We start from the raw sequence: 17,739 nt of genomic DNA, 5'->3' as shown, positions 1-17,739 counted from the left end.
TAATTTAAGATTGGTTATTGCGATAATGAAACATAAGTCATTATTATTTTAGTCTAAATTGTATTATTAAGAATAGAATATTAATAATCCCAACATATTAATATATTACATTTTTTTTATTATGCATAGACTAAAATGTTTAAATTAAAAAAGTAGAAGCATATTATATTTAATAAAATTTTATTTACTGTTATAGTGGGAATTTAATTTCAGAAGCATTTTAATAATACCGATTTCTTTTTCTATTAAGATTATATTATTATATGTACTAAATAATATTATATATATAGACTTTAAGATTTTAAAACTTTTAAGGTTTTTAAAATTAAGAAAATAGTATCATTGAAAATTTAATTAGTTAGTTTTATTAATAATTTAATATAAGGATTAAGTGACAGTAAGAGTGTATTTGATAAGACCAATAACCTACATATTAATTTATTTAACTAGTTTATAAAATAGTTTTATCAACACTAAGAATTAAAATTAAAATTGATCAATATAACAGTTTAAATGTAAAAATAACAAAAATTAAATTTATAAAAGTATAAAATTAAAAATTGATCAATATTTATCACATCAACTTATTTAAATAAAATAACTTGTTTGAATAAAATAAAATAATAAAATTTTTAAAATAAATAAAAGTATTAAAAAAATAGTTTAATTAAATTTTAAATTTTCATTTTATTAAACATCAAATTTCTTAATATATGAATACATGTAAGTAAAATGGCAAGACAATTATATTATCCAGATAATGAAAAATAAATTGCAGAGACTCAATTGAAATATATAAAATTTTTGAATATCTAATAGATAAAAAAAACTTAATAAATTCGGAGTATCTAATAGGCAAAAAAAAAAAAAGATTCAGTTAAAAATACCCAAATTTATACTAGACTAAAATTTTAATTAAATCTAAATTTTTTAATTAAATCTAAAATTTTTTATTAATAATTTAATTATTTTAGAAAATATAAAATTATAATGACATAATAATATATTTTCATCTAGAAAAGACAACTTTCATTTACATATTTCTTTTGTTATTTTACATATATTAACTAATTTATCAGTTAATTTACCAAACACTTTAATTTAAGAAGCTAACTTCAAGTTTTTATTAACTTATCATCTAGAAGGTAGCAGCAACTATCTTGTAATCAAGTTTTTACCAAACATGTTCTAAGTGTTCTATATAAAGAATAAATGTTTTATTTTATTCTAAAAATAAAGAAAACTAATGTGTCCTTTAATATTATAAAGAAAACTAACTTTAATTTTAATTTCTATCTTTCAATCACATTTATTCATTGTCTCTATAATAATTCATTTAAAAGGCATTTTAACATTGATTTTAATTGGTGAAACATATAAAATTGTTGTACACTATTTTAATACATCAACATTAAAAATTTAAAATATTTTTAATATAAAACTGAATTCTAATAAATAAAGTACAAAACATGAATTTAAATCAATTTAAAATTAATAAAATTCTAATGCATCAAAATAATGAGATGAGATTTAAATAGACAGGAAAACAAATTAAATATAGTTTTAAATTTGGGTTGGCATTTAAAATTCCATTACGTCGTATCCTAATGAACAAGAAAAATCAATTTCAATCATTTGCCATCCATGTCTCTGCTTAGGATCAATGATTTTTTTATACTTTGTATTAGCTTGAATAGGCACAAGGACAAGCTAGCAACAAGAAATTAACTTTGCACAGGATTGGAGAATTGACATATATAGTCTGAATTTTAGTTCGGTTACCTAAAAGTCGAGGACTATAGCAGCTATCGCCATAAATGGTTAAAAAGTTGAAAGATACAAAATACCGCTTATTCGGCTCCTTAAATTAGCCACTGAATTAATGATTCAGATATGTAGTCACTTCAGTTTATAAATGACTACAGTTTTAAAAGTAGCTCAACTAACTAACTACCTACTGTCTGAACAGACACGGGTTCTGGTGCCACCTCTGCTCCAGCATGCCCTTTCTTAGGAGGGTTGAAAGGCTTCTGGTCAATTCCCCAGAACTTAGCAGTTTTCACATCATCCTCAGTCATCAACCGTGAGAACTCTTCATGGTCATACATTAAACTTGTTTTCCCTCCAAATTCACTTGGAAGGTTATCTAGGTCGAAGAGTGATTGCATTAGTTCCACACTGTCCTTATTATTAGGATAAACAAACTTCACCTTCTGGACTGTCTTCGGATCCAGGAAAAACCTCACGGCCTATCAAAATAAGATCAACTTCACATTGTTAAATGGAAAAGGTAACTGTTAAAAGCTCAAATTCAACCTTAAATAGAGCACAATCATAGAAGTCAACCAACATGAAAAATTTTAAATACGACAAGGTGGTGAAGAAGAAAAATAGTACAGAAGAGAAGGATGGGGGGATAAGAAACTAAGTATATTTCATATATCCTTCTACATGATCCCAGACCCCATCCACAAAAGAACTTAAGAAGAAAAACATATTAAAGACCAACACTACCTACACGGCTGATTTTCAAGAATAACTACAGTGTATAGTTTATTTTGCTGAAAACCAACAAAAATTTCCCTACTGACACACATTATGTGATTTGAACATTCAATTACATAAAGATCATCAGATGTTCTGAAGATAAAAGTGACAGAACACATTAGCATTAACATAAGAAAAAATGGTTAAGCCAAGTATTGCCTGATCTTTAAAAGTAAAATATAAATTATAGAAACAACTGCTATGCAATGCAAACTTCCTAAATAGCCATGAAAAAGCAGGCGGAATATAACTTGCAGGGCAGCAGAACAAACCTTCCAGAAAGCCTGAAATATTCTTGGTGGATTGTACAGGAAAGCAATAGCAAGCCTTTCTGGATAGTGATTTTGTAAAATGTGAATAATATCACGAGCTGTTTTAACAGAAATATTTGTATTCAATGATAATCCTGTGAAGTCTATCAACCACGACATTTGTTCTTGACCTTCTTGAAGATTTAGGATAGCATTTTCCAATAGATAGACTAAATGCCTGATATTATCTTCAGCTGATGTTGTGTTCTAACAAAAGAAAACAGATTAGACAGATTAAGTTAACCAGTCGTGTACAGAGAAGCCCTATTAAAAATACATGATTGTACAAACCTGCATTCCTGGCCTCATAATAAGCACAGTCCTCCCAAGTCGATCACGAAAGTTAGCTCTGGATACTTTACCTGTCTCACCCTCATGTGCTACTTCAGCCTGGATGTAGGAGGTTATTCAATTGTTAATACAAGGCATATATAGTACATGAAAGGGCAACATTCATAAACAGGCTGTCACTTGATGATGGTTTCAATGATGCTATATTTGAATGGAGTATGAAATAGAAACTAAATAAATAAGAGAATAGGAAATAAAATTAATACAAAGAGAAAATGTATTGTTTGGCGGAATAGAATTAAAGAAGGAATGAAATATGATAGTATAATTTATTCTTAAAACATATAGTAGTAACGGACGTAATCTGAAATGTAGGGGCAAAATTAGGAGTGTTTGCACTGTACGTGTATGCTGTAATATCCACTCGGTTTCACGCCTTGCATGTGGAGTCCATGAAATTTTATTATTTCCCACTCTTTTTAAAATGCAAACAAACGGATGAAGTTCTATTTATCATTCACATTTCAGCTGCTTCAATTTCCTTCTTTCATATTTTCAGTGGAAACAAAGAGAGGCTTTGTCCTTGCAGAATAAGCAGATACTAAACACATGTAGAGGTCATCGTATCATAATTTTGGAACTAAATATATTACTATGCTAATGTATGGTCTTAATTGATTTCACAAGAAACAACTCAATCTCAACACTCTAAATTTTAGATGTATATGTTCTTGCCCTTATATTGAATAATCTAGTACTGAAGTATTGATTTATAAACTAAGAATTATGCTGCTCCAAGAAAAAAAAGTACAGGAGATGTTTGCAGTAAAGACTGTAGAGAAGTATCTTGCAGAAGATCATACAGTAAAAGGACAATATAAACGAATTGCTTCTGCCACAAGTAAAAACAAAAACAACACACGGACCTTATGTCAGCTCAAGACAGGTAAGAACAAGATGATAAACATCAAGACCGTATGCTGATATGTTGATCGATCATCATTTATTTGTGAAATTGTTTACAACATGGATCAGTGCTATAAGTATGAAATGATCATAGGCAATTTCAATTTTGGCATCACCAAATCAAGCATGTGGGCAACAAAGTCAGTTAAATCAAACTAACCCAACGAATTTCTTCTGGCTTATAAGTTGCCCTCCACTTGAGTGTTTCCTCCAGCATTTTCTTTGCTTTATCAACATTCCAATTCCTTGCTTCTAAATATCTCCTTAGACATGCATCTGTGCAATACAGTAGTCGACGACCAGAGAGGGGCCCAACAGCAGCCCTGAGTTCATTCACCTGTTTACAGATGTGTTACAGTTGGTCCTCGTAAAAGCTAGCATTCATGAATGTCTTTTTTATGGACAAGTATTAATAATTTCCCATCATCCTTAATGGATGCCAATTGCGATGAAGATAAATAATACAGACTCAAATAACTTTGTATTTGGAATTTCATAAAGGTTAGAAACGCTTTCTCTAACACACGTTCTCTGATGTATTCTCTATTATTGGCTAAAAGTTGTTGAAAACCACAGAATCGTGAGGGATCCACTTCATACTCATGGAACCCCACATATTATTTTGTTGTTTTCAAAAAAATTTAATCAACAAGAGAGTGTGTGTATTGCAGAGAGTGTACTGTTAGAACTCTTCTTTGGGATTTTTCCAGATCTGATATGGAGCTTCTGAATTAACAAATAGATATACCTTTGTATCTTGTTTTGAGGAATCATTCTCCAGCTGATTTTGGCCTTGCCTTCTAAGAAGGAACATGTTGTCCACCAAATGTACTAGCTTCCACCTGCAGCAGAAAACTTCAGGATTACACTTCCTCTTCAAGCCTAAAATCAACAACCCCACAAAATCATGAAAGTTGAAACATAGAATACAATAACCGGAAGTCAGCAACAATCAAACCCTCGTAAAGAAGAACTCCCCTCAATAACAATCAAATCAAAAACCACTGTATTCAATCCCAAGTACCTACATCACCTTAATCACAACCAAACCAAAACACGGCACAGTTACATACCCAAACAGCTAACAATTCTTTATAAACATTGCCGGAGCCCCTTCGTTCACCGAATAAAAAACTAATTAACAACATAAAATATAAGCAATCGACCGATCTATTCGTACAAAAGACAAAACCGAAAAAAGACACCAATTCTGTTCCGTTCACCTAGTCCAACACGAAGAAGGTCAACCTTTTCAACCTCAATTTGATTTTTCTCTCTTCTCAAACCGATCCGTTTTACACACTAGCGTAAAACGGCAGCGTTGACTGACAAAAACGAGAAGGAATAAAATGTAAAACGAATCAGAATAAGAGTAAGGCGAAGACCGAAGCACACATATAAAGGCCTCGAATCTGATGAAGCAGTGACAGGAGAGAGGTGAAAAGAGTAAAACAGAAAAAAAAAAAAAAAAAAAAGAGAAGAGAAAGGATTCTCAGTAAAAGAATATAAAGCAATATTCGAGAATCGGATCCAGAGAGTGAAGAATGAAAATGGAAGGAAAACCTTGTGAGAATGAAGGTATGGAAGGAGCTGAAAGGGTAATGCTATATGATTGAAGAAGTTTTTGAGAAGAGAATTAGGAAGTGGGCATGGGCGTGCATTGTGTTTGTTATTGTGTGTGCGTTTGAGTGAGTGGGGAATGAGTGAGATGGATGGGTGGATTCGCACACTCTGGCGCATGTCTCTTGTGATTTGGCTCACACGAGTGTCACTTACTTACGCTTTCTCTTTCCCTTCTTTAACGTCTTCTTCTTAACTTCACCATTTTTTCATTACATTATAGTCAGATCAGGCCAGATTGAATTTAATATTATTTAAAGCAACTACACGGGAGCCATGTGTTTTTTTCTCCAAAGAAAGATGCTACCACTGCTACAAAGCATCATTTCTATTTTGTAATTTGAAAATTCAATTGTATTTTTCTTAAAACTACATTTCACGCTCTAATTTCATAATTAACCGTAGACTTCGGATTATAGTATCAAACTAATAATGTTCTTAACATTTATATCACTTTGCAGTGAATCACAAAAATAATAGTGTCAAATCAATTTGAATTAACGTTTCCGGCATAGTCAATTGATTCTGATCCACAAGTTTATGTTCCAATTATCTGCGAAGTTATTGGATATATATTTTTAAAATTGTTATTAATATATTACAAAAATAAGTTGGTCAATTTGGTTTAGTCCAACTATCCATACTTAATAATGAAAAAGTGATCTGTAATACTGATTTGTAAGGTCATTTATATATTATAAATTAATTTTATCATGAGATTTCCAATACTTCACTGTTTAATTTATCATTTCAAAATTTATAAAATTAAATTAATTCATTTTACAGTTATGCAAACTAATATCACTTTACCTTTATTTATCCCAAATGACTATTTTAATACGAGATAAAATCTTCAAAATTTGCAAGTTAAGTTTTTAAACTCGTGAATATGAACTTTTGAGTTTAATGATTCTAATGGAGAGATAAAAAATTCACGAATGAAATGTTGTTTAAATTTTAGAAAATGTTGGATTCTTAAATTAGAATTGTAAATTAATTACAATAATTGATATATTTTACCTAAATATACCCAATTGATCCGAGAATCCCAAAGCTACTAACAAACACAATAAAAGGTGAATACGTATGCAAGTAGGAAAGGTTAAAGGAGATCTACACATATCTTCCATCACCTATATAAAAAAAAGGTCCCATTCCAAGCAAGTCTACGTTGATTCTATCAAATCAATGTTGGAACAATTGTTAACTATGAACTTCAATTTGATAAAATTACTAAGTTGTAACTTTTCCTACAAGATGATATAGACTCATATCACTTTTCTAGATTACTCATTTACAATTAGGAATATATTTCTAAATAGATATTCTTCTAATCCCATTTATTAGTTCATAAACATCTTCTAAAGATACAATTAGGATATATTTCTTAGTAAATCTTCTTTTGATCTTATTTATTAGTTAGATGTTATTTTAATCTCATGTATTAATTCATAAACATCCTTTTGGAACACAACTTTCTATTTACAGATATATTTCTAACATTATCCTTGAGCATCAATACCTTACCAGAAATTTGTACGACTTATTCTAAGAAATATGGTAGTGTCAACGTCTTTGAACACTAGTAAAATATTTCCTTTATGTATATCATACCAAAAATTATGTTTTTAATAGTCTTACTATATATACCCATATAAAAAAGATAAAGAAAATTACAAAATAATAAATAAAATAGCAAGCCTTTATTAATTTACAATAACTTAATATAATGTGTTAAAACTTATTTTTGATAGAAACAATGAAAATGGAAAACTTTAAAGCAAACGAAGAACATATAAAAAAATTTATAGGAAGATTCTTTTAATATAAACAATGGGATCACACTTTTTTATATTTTTTTAAACAGATGATGATTCTACATATTTTTTTTACAGTATATATTGTTTAATAAAAGTTTAAATTGAAGTATATATACCTGTACTATAGATTGTCTCAATTTTTTAAAATAAAACAATGACTGTCTAATTATATATATATATATATATATATATATATATATATATATATATTAATTTTAAATTCAAGATATATTGTAGGTTAAATCAAGAGAATTATTTATTAATCGTATTATTACAATATTTATATTTATAAATGGGTTATATCATATATTTATAATACATCATAGTCAAAATCTATTAAAATAAAACTATTATATTATCTAAAAATTTACTTTCCACTTTCATCTATATCAACCTTTATTTTAAATTAACTTTGATCATCACATTACGCACAGACAAATAAGAGTAAGTTAATGAAAATAAAACATAATATCATAATTATGTTCATATCTTCATACATACGACATCAAATTTGATTATATATATCATGTTATGACTAATCATGATATGTCCTTCAAAATGCTCTAAATCAAGATAAATAAAATGTCAGTAGATGTTAATAATTGATATATAATAAACCTACATACTTAGTTACATACTTAGTTGACATATGTTCATGATATTAGTGTGACAAAGCATTTGCTGCTAATAAGTATCCTTCAACATCACATCATCTAAAGTCTAGCCTACATGACTAGACAACAATGAAATCAGAAAGAGATGCCTCTATTAGTATGAATTCTATGTTTATCACCATCACCCAAGATATGATACCACTTTGCTTATCCTTACAAAATCCATCAAAAACTATATCACTCATTCAAGACCAAACTTTATATATATATATATATATATATATATATATATATATATATATATATATATATATAAAATTTATATGATTTATTGTATCTAATTTTACCTTATATTTGATATAATTTGATTATTTTAGAATAACTTTTTTTGTATATTAACTCACCTTATTGTCTTTTTTGTATTTGTTTGTTTTTTTTGTGATGATCAATTCACAATGTGAAATATGAGAGGTAGGTGTTGATGGGCTTCTAGTGGAAGGCGATGATGACCCAAAACAATTTTCTTCGATTGTAGTAGTTATTTTATATAAGAGTTTTCTAAAATTCTAAGTCATCCTTAATTCTTTTATATATATTTTGTCTGTAAAATTATTTACCTTTAAAAGATAATTACATTAATTCTATATTATCTTATTTTATCAGTGGTAAGCTATAAAAGTAAGATATTACAATCAAAATTAAACATTTTATATTAACACTATTTGTATTGTACTAAAAATAAAATATGTTAATATTTATTATTAAAACAAATTAGAATGAGGTTGTTCTATTTAATGGGAATTTTATATCTAAAAGTTTTCAAAACTTAAAATACAAAATATTATTATACAGAATATTAAAGGATGGTTTCCCATGTGAATAACACGATTCACACACAAAAGGAAAAACAAAAAGGACTCCTAAACAATTCATAATATCTAAAAAAGGGGATCATCGATACAAATGGTTTGATTACAAAACCAGCCCGGCATTGAGTCATTGACACGACTTTCCTTTCCATGAAGAATAAACTCATACAACACTAATAAATTGGTTAAAATTATTATATTTTCATTTAAAAATAAATAATATGTTATAACATGTGTGGTGTAATTCCTTAAATTATTATTATATTTATTATTATATTTATTACACGTATAAATATAAACATTTTGATAATTATTTTTTTAATGTTTGAGAAAACTGATGACCACCTAAAATTAAGTTGAGATGTGATTTCAAATGGATTCCAATAGTATATTTAACCTAATTCAATTAACTTGTTTTAAAATTAGTTTATTAGAGGTCGATGCGGATTGATGTATGTCATATTTGGTGGTTCCATAAGCTATAAATATGAATTTATTTATTTTATTAAAACTTGAACTTTTCCAACACCCGCTTCCTCTAGAAGGTTCAATTAAGAGTATGGAAATGCCAAATGAGTGATGTCACCACATGAATATCGCTTATATAAAAAATAAAATACTTATTTTGCTCATATCGAAAAAAGAAAAAAAAATATTAACCATATACGGGACTATTTTCTTTCTGTACGGAACCATCAACACGAAAGTTGTATAAAAAATGGGTGACAAAAGGATTAAGTTTGGATAAGCTTTGACCAAAAGAAGTGGGTCGAGATGACCTTTTCAACTCGCATCCTAATTCAATCTGTTTTGTCTAGCTTGATAGTCCAATATTATTAAAAAAATTAAATAAGAAATTTGTCTCACCTAATACAATACTTCATTTACTTCTTTGGATTAAAACTCTACCTCTAGTGTCATCCTCATTTCCTCCATACTAGAGCAGACGCAAACAGGTCACATATCTTGTTCAATTGTTGCACAACCTCACATCACTTTGCTTAAGGTCAATATTTATTCTTTGTCTTCCTCAATTGTATTTACAATAGTAGCTATGTTATTCTTCATCATTAAATTAAATGAATTTGTGTTATTGTATTAGGTTTAGTAACTATGGATGAGTCAATTACTAAAGATACTCTGAATATTGATGTCAATGACAAAAAAGATTATGTTTCTCAAAAGAGGGTTTAAGATGATAAGGAGAGTGTTCAACTTAATAAGAAAAAGGATAAATCAACGACTTTTGATTAGTAGAAATATTTTTTTAGGATTGGAGTTGGTGATGATGGAAGTAAATGACAACTTGTAATGATTGTAACCAAAAATACATAATTGGTAGTAAAACAACCATAGAAACTCTAACTTCATGACACACATAAACATTCATTAGAAACCTTCATCTCATTTCATATGCTATCAAACAATCAAACAACCAATTGATCATACAATTGCAGTTTTAAATGTAAAATCAGAAATTAAAATGAGTTAAATATGCAATAGCTAAAATTAACTTCCCTCACTTGAGACAAAAAATCCTGTTTTCTCACATTATTGCTTCCTAAAAGCTCTATACAACACAAGATCACCTAAACAATTGATTCAAGATCCTAATTAGAGTTCTAAGCATAACATCATGATCATAGAACAACAAAAATTTACTAAGAACAACCTTGAGTCACACTCATCACTCTAGAGCTCACATGTAACCCAAGAGCTAAAACACCAAAAGGGACAAAACAAGAACTTACTTTATTTAATTTTTTGATAAAATGATTTCGTAGAACCACTTGCTAAGAATAATTTTATAATTTCTAATCCTCAAACAAAGGAAGATTGAGATCAAAATTGAAGAGATGATAGAGAAAAAAAATCTAGAAAGAAAATTTAAAGAGATGATGATTTTAAAAAAGAAATAAACTTTCTTATTTAAAAATATGTTTTATAGTTTGAATTTTTATTATTAAAATATTATATTGTTCTTTGAAAAAACACCATTAAGATAACCGGTTATTTTTAATACCTAATTATATGTTATAATCGAAACCAAAATTATTAGAAGACTACAATGTTATAATGTTTATAATTTTAATAATAATATATTTTGGATAAATGTGTTTAAAAGAGAGTTGCGGATGATAAAAGAAATTGAACCTTGACATTTAAGATTGTGAAATAAAAAAAAATGTTAAAGTTATGATATATTTTGTGGGTTTTATTTTATAGTGAGATATTGGAAACTAAATTTTGGATCTAAACATAAATCCATTTGACTTCAAAACTACACCAATTAGGATGATGCCTGAAAACATTGATGTGTAGAAACTACTTTTTAACCATTCTGTATTGACATATCTAATAATGCCATCAAAACACTTAAAACATGTAACATACACCATATTTTTTATTAGAATAATATAATCTTATTAGAATATCTAAAAAAATTCCTTGATATCACTCCTGTATCGTTGAATGGTCTAGAATATTGTTTTTGTATGTTGAATAGTTTAAAATGTTATTTTATAACATTGAATAGTTTAGAATATCTTAGAAAAGATTTTCATGTTTCACTAGGCCATGACTGATTTCTAATTCAATTAAAATAATGAGTCTTGCATTGATCTTAATACAGTTTACTTTGTTTTTCTATCACATCAAATAAAAAACACATTAACTCAAATGGCCATAAATGTCTCCCCATTGAGATGCGATGCATAATGAGACGTGACAGCTATTCAGTCGAAGTCTTTTGTTATGCACATGCAAAATCAGTTCTGTACATTTGTTTTCCTCACTTGTTCTGTACAAAATCCATCTTAACAACATTTTGCTGTATCAAGGTGTATTTTTTCTCTCTTTCTCTGCTCCCTATGTATTCATCTAAACACTAAAAATTGAGGTAAATCTAAAATAGCCAACATGTTAATGGTGTAACGGTAGGATTTGTAATTATTTATATACAATAAAATGACTTTATCACTAGTTGATATAGAATTTAAAACTCATTTTTTATATTAAAATTTATATATATTTAACATAAAATTACATATTAATAGATGGTTTGATGATAGTCTTACGGCGGATAACATAATAAATTTAATAAACAATAAATATTATTATAATAAATTTAAATTAATTGAAAGATGAAAGGAACTTATCATTTATTAATTGAGAAAAATACTTACTTAAAGAAAAAATCCTATATAGGAAAAACAAAGGTCATGCAACTAAAGTAACAAAAATAACAACAATACAATTTTATGTAAAATTGTTATAATGATTATTATGCTCCATTAAATTTAAGGTGATAATGTATATCAATTATTTTAAGTTTACTACAAAAGCTCAGGTAATGGGCACTGAAGATGGACTTGACAAATACATCAGTTACTTTAAACATGGTTGGAATGTGTTTGACCATGAGTTGATTTTTCTGCACTTGATCACAAATGTAATATAATTAAGCTCAAAGTGTTTGGTGCGAGAATGAAAAATAGTATGAAAAAAATTACTCTTTTATTGTCTGAATAGTTGATAGGAGTAGGATGCGAGAGACGTAATTCAGAGAAAAGGGAAAGAACCCATTTGATATCAGTTGCAACAACAAGACTTTAGTATTCTGCCTCCATGGAACTGCGAGACACAACTATTTACTTCTTGGATAACCATGATATGAGGATTGAACCAAGATAGATGCAATGACTAGAGGGGGACTTTTGATAATCCAAATCGAACCCCAATTAACACTGAAAAACCTTTTATATGAAGATGCAAAAAGGGAGTGAAGAGAAAACCATGAATGAGTGTTGGTTCCAACTATATATCAAAGAATCCTTTTCATGGCTTTCAAGTGAATGGTGTTGAGGTTGTTGCATGACTGACACACATGATTGACGATGTTTGGTCTCGTGAAAGTGAGATATACAAAAGCACCTACAACTTAGTGATAAAAGGTTGGATCATTAAACACAATGGATTCATCAGCATAAAACTTAAGTAAGGAAATCATAACAGAAGGTTAAGTATTGGTGTTAAGCATGTTGACTTCGGCTAAAATATCTTGAATATATCGAGTTTTAGTAAGATGAAGAGAACTAATGGATGTCCAACTTTCAATACCAAGAAAATAGTGAAGACGACCAAGATCTTTAAGAGCATAAGTGTTGTTTAAAGTGGAGATAAGATTGGAGAAGACAAGCTTAGAGGATCCTGTAACAAGAAAGCCATCAACATATATGAGCATATAAAGTGTAGAATATGAAGAAGTTTAAATGAAAGGGGAGGGATCACTTATTGTTGAAACGAACTTAAAATGACCCAGACTTAAAATGACTCAGGATTGTACTAAGCTTATGATATCAAGCACGAGGTGCTTGTTTAATCCCATACATGGCTTTGTGGAGATGAAAAACCAAGGATCATTTTTCATTACCTCCTTAAACTCTTTGACTAGCTCGACTTTGCTTCCCATGAAGATAAACTCATTTAAGTACATGGCAACAATCATCATATCCTCTTTGTTCTTGTTTTAGTATAGAGTATGCTCATATAGACACTACTCATAACCATTCTTCTTGAATTAGGTGTCAATCCTCTCATTCCATGCTCGAGGGACCTATTTTAAGTCAAACAACACCTTCTTCAACTTCAACACCTTCTTCTTTTCACCTTTCTGCATGTAGCCGAGAGGTTTCTCCACGTAAGCCTCCTCTTTCAGAATTTCATTTAGAAATTTTGACTTCACATCCATATGTTGTATCTTCCATTTATGTTGGGTTGCTAAGGAGAACAATAATTGAATTGTCTCGATCGTCGTCACAGGAGCAAAAACATCATAATAATCGATTTCCTTCTATTGTTTGTAGCCCTTTACCACAAGTTGGGCTTTGAAATTTTCCACTTTTCCATCTGCATTGATTTTCTTCTTGTATACCCAGTTCACACCAATTAGCTAGGCTTCTGTAGGTAGATTTGCCAGGTTTCATGTATCATTCCTTTCAATCGAACCAATCTATTCATCCATTACTTTCTTCCACCTCTCATAGAGCACGACTTCCTCAAATTTAAGATCTTCTGCACTTGCCAATATACATATCACATGTACCTCAACAGTGGAGTTATAAAAGTCCCATAAACTTCAAGTTCTAGATTTCAAAGGTTCATCTTCTTTATCAGAATACTCATCAATCCTCTTAGGAATAAACTTCGAGCTTCTTCTACTAACATTCGAGCTCCTACTATATATTTATGAGATCTCTGCCCTAGATTTCAAGCTTCTAGATGACTTCTCCCTCATATCGTCCCAACTCTATTCATTCTCCTCGTGAACCTAGACATCCTAGCTTACCAGAACCTTCCTTGTAATTAGGTTATATAGTTTATAAGCTTTCTTTTCATTGTACCTAATAAAAACATATTGATCCTATCTTCAAGTTTTATTTTATGTTAGGCTAGAACATGACCATAAGCCATGCTTCTGAACACTTTGAAATGACTCACGCTTGGCTTCTTTCCACTGCATGCTTCTTATGGCGTCATTCCATCCAATTTAGTATGTGGACACTTGTTCTGCACATTGTACTCCTTCTACCCAAAACTTTTGTAGCATATTCTTATGTTTGAGCATGGTTTGAACCATATCAAGGATGGTTATATTTTTCCATTCAACCACATTGTTCTAATGTGGTGAGACGAAGCTGTTTAGAATCGCCTTATGTCATGCTCCTCACAGTACTTCATAAACCTCCCTAACATGAACTTGCCTCCCCTATCAAACTGCACAACTTTTATATGTTTATCGGTCTCCTTCTCTAACATCAACCTGAACTTCTTGAATACCTCAAACTCCTTTGACTTTCCTATAGGAAATACACTTAACCTTTCTAAGAAAAATCATCTATAAATAAAATGAATTACTTCTTACCACTTAATGAACTAGGAGTGATCGATCCACACAGGTCGATATGTATTAGTCCAAGCTATTCTTCTACCTTGCTCTTCTCTCTTAGTTTACTTGAAATGTATACAAACTAGGGATCAAATGATTTCCTTTTACTCAACAACTCAGAAACATGTGATTACATTTCATCTTTCTTAGATTGGGGAAAATTGATACAAATGTACTCAATTCAAAACATAAGTGCTAAAATTCCATATGAAAATTAACTACTTTTTTGCACTTATCAATCCACACAGGTCGATATGTATTAGTCCAAGCTATTCTTCTACCTTGTACTCGTTTGTCTTAGAAAACCTATCCACGGATGTTTTTCGAGTACATACTCTTCACAAAAATTCCTTTCAAACTCCATGCTTGGTAGTTCGAGTACCATCTCCTTCTTTAACAGCTCAGCCAGCCTTTTAAAATTCAAGTGGCCAAACCAAAAATGTGATACCATGGCTTTGTTGTTCACATCAAGCTTCGAGCACTTGTTCTATAGAATATTCAACTCCAACTTATACACCATGTTTTTCTTCATCTATACCCATGCAACCAAACATTTGAGTTTGTCCTTCAAGTAAATACTTGGTCCTTCATTAGAACCTAGTTACCCTTCTCCATCATTTGACTTATGCACAGTATGTTACTATTGAGCCCAAGAATGTAATAAACATCTTTTATCCCTCAAACCCGTCCATCCTTCTATAAATACTATATTGTTCCACGTTCTTTCACGACCATCTTAAAGTCATCTCCAAATTATACATATTTGGTCTCCACCTTGGTGAGTTCTTTGAAAAAACTCTCATTTTCACACATATGATTACTCACCCTTGTGTCCAAGTACATAGACTAAGTTGTTTGAGTAGCCTGAGCTTGACTTTTTTGTTTGACTCTTTCCTACCTCTACTTCCTTAAACTTCCTCCTTTCCTTGGTACTTTTCGACTATAACACATCCATTTTCTTTAGTATTTCATTTTTTCAAGTCAACCAATTCCTTGTACAACTCCATCTGATTTGTCATCTGGTTAGAACCACCACCTAGTACCTCAGTCTCAAGTGTCCTTCCCTTGCTTGCCATATTTCTAGTAGACACCATGTACATATGTATACCTCGACCCTATGATGGGTGTTAAATGTTCTTACCAGATCGAGATGTGCTCGTGCTTCACATGTGTCCATTATCTTTTAAGCACTCCTTTCAACTTGAAGTATCTTTGTGCCTCCTTGTCTGAATAATTTTACCTTGATCACGAGATAAAAGTCTTTGGTAAAGGAGCTTGCAATGCAACTTTGATGTTCAAGTTAGCAATATGTTAGACAACAAATATTGTAATAATTAGATGAATGTCATAATATATTAATAATGTCTATTTATAGTACCTAGATGAACCTTATTCCTAGCAAACCTATAATTTATAGGTGTGTTTCATTTTAGGGTTTCTTTTTGTGATTGATCACCTTAATCCTTCGTTAGTCTTCATTAGCTATTCATATTATATTTATTAGGGTATTGGTGCTAATGTGATTGTTTGAGGTCATCTCCTTAAGTGGTATTTAAGTCGAGGTATATTCATCCTCAGTCCTAAGTACATTTATCCCCCTAGTTAAGCTTGAAGTTTTCGTGATGATTGAGAGTCTTCATTATTTCTTTGTGTGTTTAGCCGGGATCACCTTGTTTTGTATGTGCTATGATGTTTTGGCATTATTAGGTCCTCATGGTATATACGTAAAATAAAAGTTCATATTTACAGTCTATTTCTCATTTATAAGTTATAGTCAATGCACATTATTGTTACCTAAAAATTTATTACTCCAATAAGTACTAAAAATTTCTCCATAGAATATAATTCAATATCTAAAACAAAGTTCATGCAGCCTCAGTAATTTCTAGTATGTATCGTCGTAATAAAAGTTGTCATAATGAATACTGACAAACATTATACTATAAAATTGTCTCAATTTACATCCTCACGATAAATTAATTAATCCAAGTATGAAATAAACTTAATTTAAAAATAAAACATTCTGCCTCTTAACATGGAAAAATTGAACTCCATCTAATGCTATTTCTATTCACATTCCACATCTTGCAAAATCTTGTTATTACTAAACCTTCGAATAGAGCATTCATACAACAAGTTTGATTAAAAGATAAATATAATTTGCTATACGATTAATCAATTAAAAATAACTAACCTCTTATATAAACTTTAAATAATGATTAATAATCATTGATCTAGTTATTATTACTTATATATACATATATATATATATATATATATATATATATATATATATATATATATATATATATATATATAGTTTTGGATGTGAGGAGTTGCGTCGTCCTATGCCTCTACGTCCTCCTCTACTCGTACTCTGTATGCCCGACTCTCTGTCCTCGTTCCTTAATTTCCTTCTCTATGCGCGGGTGGGAGACCTGCGAAAGATTCTCCGATGCCAAAGTCAGTTTGAGAGCAATGACTTTTTCGATATAACAGTAATAAATGTGCAGTAAATGCAACCTATCTACCATTCACCCTAGATCTGTATTTATAGTTTTCGCCATGGGCTTGAGATTAGTGAAAAGTTAATCACGGCCCAAATTCAGCCCAATAGCTTTTAACCACTACTTACCTTAAACCTAGTCAATTAACGATGTGGCCGACCGGTCTCGCGAAGTTTGGCCTTATGATCGGTCGGCCCATATAGGCAACCTGGTTGGCTAGCGGTATGACCGGCCGGCTTCATGTGAG

General features: G+C 30.0%; 1 protein-coding gene across 7 annotated transcripts; it reads right to left on the bottom strand.

The window, feature by feature from the left end:
- Positions 1–1,724: 1,724 nt before the first annotated feature.
- LOC108323739 (uncharacterized) lies at positions 1,725–5,880 on the bottom strand. Of its 7 annotated transcripts, XM_017556379.2 has the most exons (7): positions 5,679–5,874; positions 5,339–5,440; positions 4,864–4,957; positions 4,276–4,452; positions 3,150–3,248; positions 2,820–3,065; positions 1,725–2,249 (listed from the first exon to the last, which is right to left on the bottom strand). In XM_017556379.2, exons 3-7 carry the CDS (start codon positions 4,927–4,929, stop codon positions 1,947–1,949), a joined length of 891 nt encoding a protein of 296 aa, XP_017411868.1. In that variant the 5' UTR covers positions 4,930–4,957; positions 5,339–5,440; positions 5,679–5,874; the 3' UTR covers positions 1,725–1,946. The 7 variants fall into 7 exon arrangements, with proteins under 7 accessions (XP_017411868.1, XP_017411860.1, XP_017411876.1 ...); XM_017556371.2 differs by lacking the exon at positions 5,339–5,440 and having other exon boundaries at positions 5,679–5,880; XM_017556387.2 differs by lacking the exon at positions 5,679–5,874 and having other exon boundaries at positions 5,339–5,630.
- Between the last annotated feature and the right edge of the window lie 11,859 nt (positions 5,881–17,739).

Source organism: Vigna angularis, chromosome 1 (genome assembly GCF_016808095.1).
Source record: "Vigna angularis cultivar LongXiaoDou No.4 chromosome 1, ASM1680809v1, whole genome shotgun sequence".
In the NCBI taxonomy this organism is placed as follows: Eukaryota; Viridiplantae; Streptophyta; class Magnoliopsida; order Fabales; family Fabaceae; genus Vigna; species Vigna angularis.
The sequence above is the reverse complement of the archived record's forward strand: the minus strand, read 5'-3'. Positions and strand labels throughout refer to the sequence as shown.

Coding starts and splice junctions, on each gene's coding strand:
- LOC108323739 (XM_017556371.2), bottom strand. CDS start 4,929: ATGTTCCTTCTTAGAAGGCAAGGCCAAAATCAGCTGGAGAATGATTCC. Junction 3,066..3,149: donor TTATGAGGCCAGGAATGCAG/GTTTGTACAATC, acceptor TTCTTTTGTTAG/AACACAACATCAGCTGAAGA. Junction 2,250..2,819: donor TATTTCAGGCTTTCTGGAAG/GTTTGTTCTGCT, acceptor TTATTTTGATAG/GCCGTGAGGTTTTTCCTGGA.